The 13,269-nt window shown below is 41.3% G+C and overlaps 1 protein-coding gene across 1 annotated transcript; it reads left to right on the top strand.

Annotated features, from left to right (window-relative positions):
* Positions 1–1,136: 1,136 nt before the first annotated feature.
* colgalt2b (collagen beta(1-O)galactosyltransferase 2b) lies at positions 1,137–12,935 on the top strand. The gene is made up of 12 exons (XM_079696143.1): positions 1,137–1,254; positions 1,940–2,050; positions 2,154–2,271; positions 2,739–2,873; positions 3,540–3,744; positions 5,329–5,448; positions 6,015–6,088; positions 6,595–6,701; positions 7,203–7,335; positions 7,498–7,625; positions 8,797–9,003; positions 11,569–12,935. The coding sequence occupies exons 2-12, from the start codon at positions 1,977–1,979 to the stop codon at positions 11,840–11,842; spliced, it is 1,575 nt and encodes a 524-aa protein (XP_079552269.1). The 5' UTR covers positions 1,137–1,254; positions 1,940–1,976; the 3' UTR covers positions 11,843–12,935.
* Positions 12,936–13,269: the final 334 nt, after the last annotated feature.

Below are 13,269 nucleotides of genomic sequence, written 5' to 3'. Positions count from 1 at the left end.
TATCCCACAATAAATAAAAAAACATCCAGTCTTTAGGGGGGAACCTCCTCCTTTATTACTCACATGGGCAGTTATGCACTAAAACACACATGCACATGCTTGTATTCACATTTGTTTGTGTTTTTACTCACACAGAAACAGATACATTTAAAATGTCAAACTACCACTTGTGCAACAGATAAATTACCGGTCACCGCTGTAAAAACAACATTCCAAGGACACAAAAAAAATGAACATCGCTATGTCACCTGTTTGCAAGTATGGGCATGCACAACCACACACACATTATTAAAATTATTGAGTGCTGTTTCTCCTTCTGGCTCAGATCCCTCTCCAGCTGATAGCTATGTGTGATGAGATTTCAGTCTGTCTGAAATTCCAAACCTAAGGGTACCCCGCCTCATTTTGACTAATCCATGTGTGCAGAGCAAGACTGTGCATGTTTGTGTTTGAGTTTGTGTGTATTAACATAAGCATATTTGTGCATAATAACAGGTGTTTCTGTATTGCTATTTGTGCTAAATGTGGGTAAAAAAAGACTGTGTCCAGCCATGCTAACTATAATTGGGCGTGATTTTGGAGTGAGTACAGCGATGGAATATTACAGCAAGCCGTGGTAAACTCCAAGTGTATCTCTCACATTCTGTTGACCTTTCGTCTTTAAAGGGCAATTTAAATGCAAAGACAGGTATATTTACTTTTCTAAAACCCATGTTGAATTGATAGGTGCACAGCGATACAGTTACACACACACACACACACACACACACACACACACACACACACACACACACACACACACACACACACACACACACACACACACACACACACACACACACACACACACACACACACACACACACTCTCTTAACCACACATACAGTAGTCACAGTGTGTTCTCTGAGTCAGCCCTTGGAGCTGAAGTGGAAATCTCTGTGAAGAAACAGCAACAGAGTGCAAACCATAGGAGTGACAAATAAGCAGTTGCAACAGTGCTAACTTTTACACTGACATCATTTGCGTGTGAGTGTGCGAGTCTCTGCATGTGTTGCCTGTGCAATTTGTCTGTGTCAAGTTGCTTAGACTTAGGGAAATATACGGTACCTTCAGTTATTTTTGAGCCCGTCTCTACAGCTCTGTCTGGCACACCTGTCTTGAATACATTTTTATCCAGAGCAGCCTCTGTCTGCACTCCCCAGACTGTCTGTGCTCCCAGGGGCAGTGCAGTTGATACGGCAGAAAGGAAGCTTGGTATGTGCTAAGGCTGATTTTTGTGACATCAGTGAGTAATTGGACGAATGTGGAAGGACAGACATTGTCGTGGATATTAATAGCAAAGCTTATATACAAGATAGGGCGGGCAGACAGAGTTTTGTGTAGCATGGCAGAACGCCTCAGAAATCTGCTTTCACACGGATGTCTCATATCGCTATTAGACACCTGTGTCCTTGAGCTATAGAAAGTATAAAGGTTATCAGCATATGGAAGTTCAAACTTAGTGGGAAGAGGAGTAGTTTCAACATAGTCTGCCAAATCAGCTCTGTGGCCTTGAAGCGCTTGAGAATAATAACCCTCATTAGAGTATGCAGAGGAAACAGCACATATGCAGACAATGCTTTTAGAAGCATTTGGTTTTAGCATATAAGGTAACATAAGAAATTGCCACTACAACATGCTATCTGAATGTCATGTCGCCGAGTGTCACCACCTCTTCCCTCAAGCTAATGACAGTGTGCAGCGTTCAGCTTCACATGCTCTCATTTCCTTAGTGTCTTATCCCTGAAAACAGCCCTGACATGCAAAGATGTTTGTTTCTTCGCACGGTTAGCTGTTAACATCGCATGTGTTTAGCAGATGCGTGTAACAGGCAGCATTGTAGTTTGAAGAGTTCACTTCATTTCATTTATGTCCTGCCTTTTCTGCTTTGGTGTTTCAGGGCAGCAACAGACCATAATGTGGACAACACTACTTCAATGTTGAAAGAATGGCTGAAAAGAGCCCAGGGTGTCTATCACTACGTGGAGTGGCGACCGATGGACGAGCCGAAGTGAGTCACAGCTTCCAACTTTAATAAGCAAATGTTCACAGCACTTCAAACATGTCCTGGATTTGATCTCACATAATTAGTAACATTCTGACATCCTCATCAGATCATACACAGATGAGTGGGGTCCGAAGCATTGGCCTCCGTCACGGTTCAACCATGTGATGAAGCTGAGGCAGGCGGCGCTGAAGGCTGCCAGGGAACGATGGGCTGACTACATACTCGTAAGTCTTAGATGCTGTTTTTATTTATAAAATAGTCAACAATGCGATTTACATCCTGGGTATATAACTTAAAAATGACATTACATATAATGAATTAACAGACTATATTGCAACAAACACAAACCTTTTCAAATATACACGCCGAATAGATGTTCTGAAAAGGGGGTTTGTTTGCGGTGGCGGGGTTTGAATTTGGTTTTGTCCTATGATGTTATACCCCACTCGTGAGGGTCTAAAGATTTGTATATTTAATAACAACAGCAATTTCTAACAAAAATGTAATGTTTTGTGGTCACATACACTTTACTTTTAAAAAATAAAAATTTGGTGGAACATTACTAATCAGCTCATAGTCAAACAGCTGATGAAGGAGTCAGTGATTGTGTAGCATGATATCATTAGATACCAAGTGTTTTTTCAGATGTGTTGGATATGAGTTGTACACTAATACCCTCTCCCCTCTCCAGTTTGTAGACAGTGACAACCTGTTGACAAACCCCCATGTGCTGAACCTGATGATGGCTGAAAAGCTGACGCTGGTTGCCCCCATGTTGGAGTCTCGCTCGCTCTACTCCAACTTCTGGTGCGGCATCACCCCACAGGTACAGTTTACATGTATATAGACTTTTTGCACTACTTTTTATTTTGTATTTTACTACACATTGCATTGTTGGAGGTCAGGTCAGAAGAATTTCATTGCCATTTCTACACTGTAGCTCTGTGCATAGGCCAATACAACCTTTGAATTTTAATCTTTTGAACACTACTGCAGCTGTTGAGTGGTGGAGTGTAACAAAGTACATCTACTCAACTTCTAGTTAGGTAATACTTTGAGGTACTTTAACTGATTTCTTTCCATTTATGCTACTTTATACTTCTATTCCACTAGATTTCGGCTGCCAATATTTAATTTTTTAATCCACTACATTCATCTGACAGCTTTAGTTACTTTAAAGGTTCATAATATTGGTTGATGCAAGAACAAAAATCAACTATTTAATAACTATAATGAGTTATTATGGTTGACGATATCCTACAGCAGTATATATATATATATATATATATATATATAGTGATTTAAATTAGCCCCACCTTTGCTAGCTGACATAAATACATGAATTCATCAATGATCAAAAGAACCATTATATAAATCTATTTTAAAACTATTGTAAAATTCAATTATAAAAATAACTGTTTACAAGAAATACACATTTTCAAACAATTAACTACAGAAAATATGAGAAATAAAATAAAATGTCTCCTCTCAGGGATACTACAAGCGGACCCCGGACTACCAGCCTATCAGGGAGTGGAAGCGTCTCGGCTGCTACGCTGTTCCCATGGTGCACAGCACCTTCCTAATAGACCTGCGTCGTGAGTCCAGCAAGGATCTGATTTTCTACCCCCCCCACCCCGACTACAGCTGGGCGTTTGATGACATCATGGTGTTCGCTTTCTCTGCTCGTCAATCAGGTCCGTTTGAAAACTCACAACAAACTTCCAAATACCACATGACAGCTTGACTTTGATGAACTGAAGGCTGTCATTGACTTAAAGGTGGGGTAGGTAAGTTTGAGAAACCGGCTCGAGATACACTTTTTGTTATATTCCATGGAATGCTCTTAACATCCCGATAGCAATGAATATCTGAAGTGCTTTGACAAAAAATCCATAAAAAAATTCATCTATGGAAGCCGTAGTGCTGTAAAAAGCAAGACCAATCATTTTCACCGGCCCGGCTAAAATAACTGGATGGCCTACCTGCCTGTCAGCCTTCCATCTGTGCACAAACCTATCTCGTGCCCTCATTGGTCATGTGCGCGTTCGTGTGTGTTGGAGGAGGGGCTCTGTAAGGAAGTGGCAGATTTTTTCCGGCTGTGTATTTACTAATTCTAGCGCACTCGATCTGGTTTCTCCAAAATTACCTACCCCACCTTTAATGAATGAATGAATTAGAGGTGTATTCCAACCTTTAATTTGCATGGGTGTACTGCTCAGGGCTTTTTTTATTTTGTGTAATGCACATGTGCAGACTATGCAGATGAGTTAAAGCGGAGGAAAATGAAACCATGTGTTTATCTGTAAGTGTGCAACAATACAAATGTTTGTAGATGACCATGTTTGACATGAGTAATCATCCATAGGGAGCAAACACAACCATAAATCTTTCCACAGTGTGTGACTTTCCCCTGCAAACTAAAAAAGTACAGCCATTAAAGGATCCACAGAAACAGAAACAGATTTACACAAACAAAGACCCTCAAAGAAACTGAGGCAGAGTTTCTTACTTCTCTCCAAGTACATTCAATACATAAAAGTACACGTAATTATGCAGCATTAAAGTGGGAATATTTTACTTTTGAATGCGGTCTGTCTACAAATGACTGGTAAGCATTAATAATCATCTCTCAAGTCAACACATTACAGCCTTTCTTTGTCTTCAACCAATAGCTTATAGCTTATATTGGTTAATTTCAGTACTCTAATTCACTGTGTTTAACAAGTCACTTTAATATCATACTTACTTTGCCGAAAACATTTACAGATGTAAAAAATAATGAACATTTCAATTCCAATTAAAGTCATTTTCATTCAAACAAAACATGAAACAACCCAATTTAAAGTTTACAAAAACCTAATGGATATTTCTTACAATGGAATAAATGCAGTATATTCACTTTTTGACACCTCTTACATAATGAAAGTTATTGCAACACACTTATAAATGATAAAAAATATTTAATTAATCCCAAATGTCTCGTGTGAAGCCTGCACGATTCATTTTCCTCCGTTCACAAATCACCCAATGCAATGTGTTCTATATACCTCAAAAGGGATATGAGATGCAAATATATGTATGCTTTGAAGTAACATCAAGCATTTGATTATATGCGGCAGTGTTTATTTTCTTGAAAAGCATGTAGGCTTTAGTGTGACACTAGCGCATAGGGGACAAGATATTACACATGGGGGGTGGTCTCATTTGCATGTTTATTTGAATGTTTGGGTCAAAGGGTTTTATTTACAGGACAATGTATACATGTGTGTGTTTTGCAGGCGTGCAGATGTATGTGTGTAACAGAGAACACTACGGTCTGCTGCCCGTCCCTCTCAAAGCACAGCAGAGTGTGGAGGATGAGACCGAGAGTTTCATACACACCATCACGGAGGCTTTGAGCAAGTACACACACACACACACACACACACACACACACACACACACACACACACACACACACACACACACACACACACACACACACACACACACACACACACACACACACACACACACACACACACACACACACACACACACACACACACACACACACACACACACACACACACACACACACACACACACACACACACACACACACACACACTTTCCAGCTGTTGTGACCTAGTTATGTCACTCCACGATGACTTCCCCGCTCAGGTTTGTTTCTTGTTCTTCTTGATCTCTGCGACCCTTCCAGATTACATCCTGTCAACTCTCTCTGCTTTAATCCCCGTCCTTCATATTATCTCTCTGCCTCCTGCTCTTTCTCTCTCTCTCTCTCTTTTTATTCAACTCTCATCCCCAGCCCTCACTTTCCCACTCTTTTGGCTCCCCTGTCCTCTCAGATTTTTAGAAAAGCAGATTAAATAAACCACCCTAATCCGGAGGAAATGTACTTATTTTCTAATCCTGTTTTTGCTGTTTTAACCTTTTGCTTCTCTCCTCTCTCTGTGAACAGTTGACCACGACATTGAGCCCTCTGAGTACCTGCACTCTCAGCCGTCGCCACAGGACACCATGGGCTTTGATAAAGTGAGTTAAAAGCAGTGTTGTGCAATTGTCTATTTGTCCTTAAATCACAGACAAACAAATAATACACACAACTCTAAATACAACTACTGCAGAGGCACCAGATAGCGAATCTTACACTGGATGTAGTCCATTGTCCAGGCATTAATTGTTTTTGTTTGTCCATTTGCACAGCCATACAAACATACACCCACATACAAAGGAAAATGGTTTTAAGTGGTTAAATAAAGGTATAAACAACTACTACAATCAACTTCAATTCTAACTTTGAATGAAGATCAATTTATTTAATATAACAAGTCAATGAATAGCTCCAGCAAGTGTGTTGGCTCTGCCTGGGGGAACTTCTGTTTTTCTGTATATTTTTCTGTTAATCAGCAACTCCGACTTCCTGTTTTGGAAGCTGTTTTTTTCCTTTCTTGTGTTTCCAAGTGTTGTTTTTCTTCTTTTGCCCTTGCTTTAACCTCAAACTCATGATCATGTCTCCATTTTTCCTGATAAATGTTTAGATTATCCTGGTTAACCTGAAGCGCCGGCTGGACAGAAGAACCAGGATGTTGAAAACAATGTCTTCGCTGGGTTTACACACCGTGCTGGAAGAAGCAGTGGACGGCAAGTAGGTCACAAACACACAGCCCTGCACGTACGTGATGAACTGACCTGAAGTCTGTTGAATCCAGAAAAAAATCATCCTTACAATCTCTGCAATTTAGTGTTTTAGTTTTTTGGTTTAGTCTGCAGAACAAAAGTAAGATTATGTACTCACTGAACATCAGTTAAGAGATGTCCCACTTTTCTGTGACGCGTCTGTTGTTACTTCCTCTGACATCCATACCCAAACGTCCTCTCTAAACACAGCTTTGGTGTTTGTAGCAATAGGCTTGCCTTACTTTCCCTACTTGGCACTTTACTTTAATCCACCGCTGAGAATGTCCTAATCCTTTTTCCAGCCTTTGTTTGTCTGACAAAATGTAATGCTTGTTCCAGCTTGCTGAGTTTGACTTTGTTGTGTTTTGGCTGTGACACTGTTTTGGATGATGACATAATAACAAGTGAAGAAATACTTCACTTTTTCAACTGCTACTACTCATTCATTTCCCTTCTCTGTGTCTATAAGGGCTCTCAATTCATCCCAGCTTCAGGCGCTAGGAATAGAGATGATGCCGGGATACAAAGACCCTTACTCTGGTCGAGTCCTGACCAGAGGGGAGATCGGGTGCTTCCTCAGCCATTACTCTATATGGAAGCAGGTAAATACCCTAATGTAGAAGGGCTGTGTAGTTCAATAAAGAGACTGTCAGCACAATCATCACAAAAGTACTGTAGAACAAGGGACAATCTGCACAGCTGGCAGAACGTCAGCTGTTTTAATTGTATTTTTACTTTATCATGTGCGTGTTTTTGTCCATCAGGTGGTGGAGAATGGCATCCCAAAAGTTCTTGTTTTAGAGGACGATGTGAGGTTTGAACCTAGATTTAAACGACGAATCCAGTCCATCATGGATGACGTAGACAAAACTCAGCTGGACTGGGACCTCATGTAAGACACACACACACACACACACACACACACACACACACACACACACACACACACACACACACACACACACACACACACACACACACACACACACACACACACACACACACACACACACACACACACACACACACACACACACACACACACACACACACACTTTGTTTCCTTCAAATGTTACACGTGAAAAAGGTATGAAATTATCTAATTATTAATTATTAACTAATCTATATCTACATTAAACTTTCCCTGTTGCTAACTTACATTTAAACTATAATTGTTTTCAGATTTAAAGTTTTTCTTTGTACATAAATCTAGATTTGAAAGTTCTTATTTAAAGGGGTTAATGTTCCTCTCTTTTATACATAACCATGTGTCCCCTCGGTGTAAAGAAACTCTGAAAGTTTCAGGAACAAAGATGTTCTCTCTTTTTGTCCTGATCCATTTATATAAAAACCTATCTGAAAATGAGCTGATCAGATTTTGGCCACTTTATGATGTCATAACGATGTTTTGGCTTGTGTAACCATTAGCCAATCACCAACCAAGGTAACCCCCCCCCACCTTATCACCTGAATCTCCTCCTAGAGCACCATTGTGTTCTTTTTAACCAGATCTCTCTCAGAGGGGCGTGGGGAGGGGCTCCTTATTTTCATCTAAAGTAACAAACAGAGAATCAGCACTTTGGAAACAGGGCTGAAACAGAAGGGATTATGGGTAATGCTGCAATGATCTGTTTGGTGTTTGGAGCCAAACACTTCAGAGACATGTTTTGTATCTGAGACCTGGAATATATTGATGAAAAACAGTATAATAGGGGACCTTTAATTTTGTGGACATATAGTCTCAGGATTTTATATTATTTCTGATGTTCAAACATTCTGGTTTTTGAGAAACAAGCTATAAGGATATGTAATGGAAAATCCCATACCTTTTGCAAGACACTACAGGTGAACAGGATAACACAATGAACTAATAGACACTTTCACTGCTGATTAATTACAATAGGACAGATATTTTTGGTACTACAAGTATTCCAAAATGATATGATTACATATGCAAAAAGGCATAATCCCATGCTAACGTTTGGCAAATTAATGAACATTGATCAGTGCATGTAGTGTCTCGCCTTAAATCTAAACACACTCTTTCTCTCCGTCCTCTCCAGCTACGTGGGCCGTAAGCGTATGCAGGTGCAGCAGCCGGAGCAGTCTGTGGACGGCGTGAACAACCTGGTGAAGGCCGACTACTCCTATTGGACGCTTGGCTACGCGCTCTCACTGCAAGGAGCCAAGAAGTTACTGGATGCTAAACCCTTGTCGAAGATGCTGCCTGTCGACGAGTACCTCCCTGTCATGTTCAACAAACACCCAAAGTCAGTCTTTACTTTGATTTCAAATGACAGTGCTGCATACGTGCACAACACAACATGAAGAACAATACACACAGACAGGGAGCTTTATTTGAGGCATGTACTGCATAAAAACCACAGAGGCTACTAAAAGAAGTATTGCTGTATAATGACTAACAGACAAAGACCTTTTTAGAGGGTTTGAACAGAAATATTTACTGTGAACCACAAATACATGATTACAGGTACGCTCCTGAATAAGAATAGCTCAAGCAGTCTACATTAAGAATAAACATTAAGATGCTAAAGTGAAAGCTGTATTTAAAGAGCACAGTCCATTGATCCATTGCATGCACAAAAACAGACTCGAGGGCGAAAGCCGTGCTCATAACAACTGCAGGACTTACTATAGAGTAATTATCTCAACATAGACACAAACAGTTTCTTGGAGACATTTTAGACAGTTGGATAGTGTGTAATTTTCTAGTTTGTTCTCGTGTGGTCGACCACAACCTCCGTCCAGTTCAACTCCAATTTATGCTCCCTATATGTCTCCACTTTCTTCCTTCCTTCCTTCCCCCCGATTATGTTCCTCTTTCTCCCTTTTTTCTTTAACTCCCTTTTTTCTGTGCTGCCTCACACACAGGGCTTGGATTGTTCTTGGGGTTCAGTGGGTACAGGACCCTGCGCAGGACACACAATGCCGGCTTTTCTCTTTCTTTTTTCTTCGGGGATTCCTCACATGCCCTGCTCCATCTTCACCTCAACATCATTCCATGTTTCATCCTTTAAATCAGCTATCTGTCTCGCCTGTCATTATTAATTTCTTATTCTCTTTTACTTCTTTAACATTCCCCCTTAATTAACAGACCTTTACTTTTTTGCACACCTTCCCCTTTCCTCTGTCACCCATTTCTCCTCCCCCTTCCTACTCTCCCTTTGAGGAATGTGGGCCAGCACGGCTCTTCCTGCTGGTTGGAGAAGGGGACAGGATTCCCATTGATAGAGGCCTGGCAGTAGGGTTGGGGTAGAGATGGTGTGTGTGTGTGTGTGTGTGTGTGTGTGTGTGTGTGTGTGTGTGTGTGTGTGTGTGTGTGTGTGTGTGTGTGTGTGTGTGTGTGTGTGTGTGTGTGTGTGTGTGTGTGTGTGTGTGTGTGTGTGTGTGTGTGTGTGTGTGTGTGTGTGTGTGTGTGTGTGTGTGTGTGTGTGTGTGTGTGTGTGTGTGTGTGTGTGTGTGTGTGTGTGTGTGTGTGTGTGTGTGAATACATAGAGATGTGTGTGCAGTGTATAGATTACTAGGTAAACACAGTGTGTGTGTATCCATCAGTGAGAGAAGGTGAGTTTGTTCCAAAGTGAAAGAAATGGGGAAATGGACAGAAAGGTGGAAAGGTGGCTGGGGAAAATATGTAAAATGTGTTGTATGTTACATTAATCAACAGCAGGGGATTATGTGCCATGTTAAAATGGTGGTAATTATGTCAAATGTGTTGTTTTAAGGGGGTTGCAGGCTGGGCGGAGAGATTCAGTAAAGCGCCCCTCTCCCTTTTTTGTTACTTAACTAAATGGCACATAAACAGAAGCAAGACAAAAATATGACCCATTGAAAACACCTGTGTGTAAAAAGTGTGTGTGAGCGAATAAAGGTGTAGGGTTTCACTGTCCTCATGGAGTGCTGACAGGCCGTTAGCATGCGAATGGACAGGGGGAGCTGACCTGAAACACCCAAACAATCCTCATTCCACCCGTTCCTGCTGCAGGCTCCCAAAGACGTATAGGGTGATATTAGGATGACATGAAGCTGCATTTTATGATATTTTGTAATATGTAATATGTACTTTGACTAAGCAGATAGTGAGTGAAATTCTGCTCACTGTTTTATCTGACAGAAAGGATAGAGAAGGGGGTGTGAGAGCTGGAGTATAGGTGGCAGCTCTAGGTGATGGAGATGTAGATGAGAGGGAAAATGGAAGAAGGGTGAAGAGGATTATTGGGCACAAAAGAGATCTATTTGAATTGAAACATCCTTCGGTTGGCTTAACTTAAATGCCAATGTTGCAAATTCAAATCCAATCTTAAAACAGAAGTTAAATACGTGAAATGTGACACCCTAAGGAGGTTTCTGAAGCTTGAGAATAGTGCAACAGACAGTCAACAGAGTATTTAAATAGAATGTTTACGAACATGTCCAATTGGAAAGAGTTGAGATGTATTATAACAATTACACATTTCAAAACAACTAACACTAACCAAAGACCCTAAAAACAAACCAACCTAACCATAACTACTAAATCATTCCAAAATATTGTGTACTTTACTAAGCAGATACTTGCTTACTACTTCCTGCATTTTACTTGCTTAATTGTATCACTTGCACTACTTTTATTGCACTTTTTACTTCTTTTTGTCTTAAGTATATTGTGTGTTCCACTGTTGGCTGATCCCTGGAGTTGTGATTGTCCCTGCCAACTACTAGTTACTAGTAGCTTTTTTGCATATGACAATAAACCCTTTGAATCTTTGATAATGATATATTCTCCATGAACTTGCTTCCAGTGTCCATAACATCTCTATGTTTTCCCTCCTCATCAGCACTGCGTTCATGACTCACTTCGAGCCTCGGGACCTGAAGGCTTTCTCCGTGGAGCCGCTGCTCATCTACCCCACGCACTACACCGGAGAGCCGGGCTACTTCAGCGACACGGAGACCTCCACCATCTGGGACGACGAGGCAGTGGAAACAGACTGGGACCGGCAGCACGCCCTCAAGACGGCCCAGCAGGGCAACATCGAGGCCATGGCTCAGAACAGCGTCAGCGGAGACATGCCCCCCCCCGCAGCCCGAGCATCCCGAGACGAACTCTGATACACAGACTCAGAGAGAAAGACTCGTGTTTACTACGCCGTGTACACACAGTGAATTTCACTTGTCACACACACTTGAAAAGACGCTTGAACTGCAAGCTGACATACTGTACATGAATTCAAACACACACACACAGACTGGTGGATAAAGCAGAGTGAAGATGTCAATCTGCTCTGCGGCCCGATGAAGGGACACTGAGGAGCAGGAGAAGAAGAGGAGATTCTGGGACGACGGCCAGCAGGCCTCCGACAAAAAGCTTTATTTATTCTCCACTTGCCTCCTCTGGGCATGTGGAGACATTTATGACCCGGGAAACCTTAAGCAACACATGGAAGACAGCTAACGTTATATGCAGGATGTAAACGACAGAAAAAAACTCTCGCAAATCAATTATAATGTTTTTTAACAAAGATCATTGTTATTTAAAAAGAACAAATGTTTTTTTTTAATGGGCAGCTGAAGAATAAAGGAATCTTAAAGCTGTCTGAAAAAAGTGTGTGTGTGTGTGTGTGTGTGTGTGTGTGTGTGTGTGTGTGTGTGTGTGTGTGTGTGTGTGTGTGTGTGTGTGTGTGTGTGTGTGTGTGTGTGTGTGTGTGTGTGTGTGTGTGTGTGTGTGTGTGTGTGTGTGTGTGTGTGTGTGTGTGTGTGTGTGTGTGTGTGTGTGTGTGTGCACGTGGACATAATGCATGAGTTTACCAAAGAGAACATGTGTGGGATGAGGGAAGCTGACATACTGGACCCAAGAGTGTCACTGCATGATGTCATGTCTCTCTCTCTCTCTCTCTCTCTTTCTCTCTCTCTCTCTCTCTCTCTCTCTCTCTCTCTAATGGATGGTATTAAACTCTGTTTCTGTCTGATATTTCCCTTGCACAGCGGGCTGGTCCTGATAGTTAGCAATCTTCATCCTTACATTACACGTAGCCTGCAGGATGTATGACATGCAATATTGTGCACTTCAGGCCCCCTGCTTTCAGAATGTATGTGTTAAATAATTTTGGATTATTGAATTATTCATGTCCTTGACACGGGCTGTTATTAATTTAGTTGTGGTTTCGGACTGAACTAATAAAACATCTTCTCTGTTACTCCCTCACTCAGCTGCGTGAAGTGACACAATCTAGAGTATCATCCGATATATGGCATTGCAAAGAAGTTGGACATAGACAAAACAGGCAGCTCTCTTTATCTCAGAGGAATTTCATTAGATACTGTATATTTTTGTTTGAGTTGAACAGTAACCTTGACCTGCAACTGTTCACACGACCTAATACCCCCCTTAGCCTCGTTTACTTTGACAAAATCTTGTAAAACATGAAAGGCTCTCCAATAAATGTGAGGTTTGAACGGTGATCAGGTTAAGGACTCACAGTAGGTGTTTCGCCGCCTGCTGTCACTGGCTGAGGGAAAATCTGCTCACTGTTTTATAG

This window comes from Notothenia rossii, assembly GCF_949606895.1.
Source record: "Notothenia rossii genome assembly, contig: scaffold_433, whole genome shotgun sequence".
NCBI lineage: Eukaryota > Metazoa > Chordata > Actinopteri > Perciformes > Nototheniidae > Notothenia > Notothenia rossii.
This window is presented reverse-complemented; position numbering and strand designations above follow the sequence as displayed.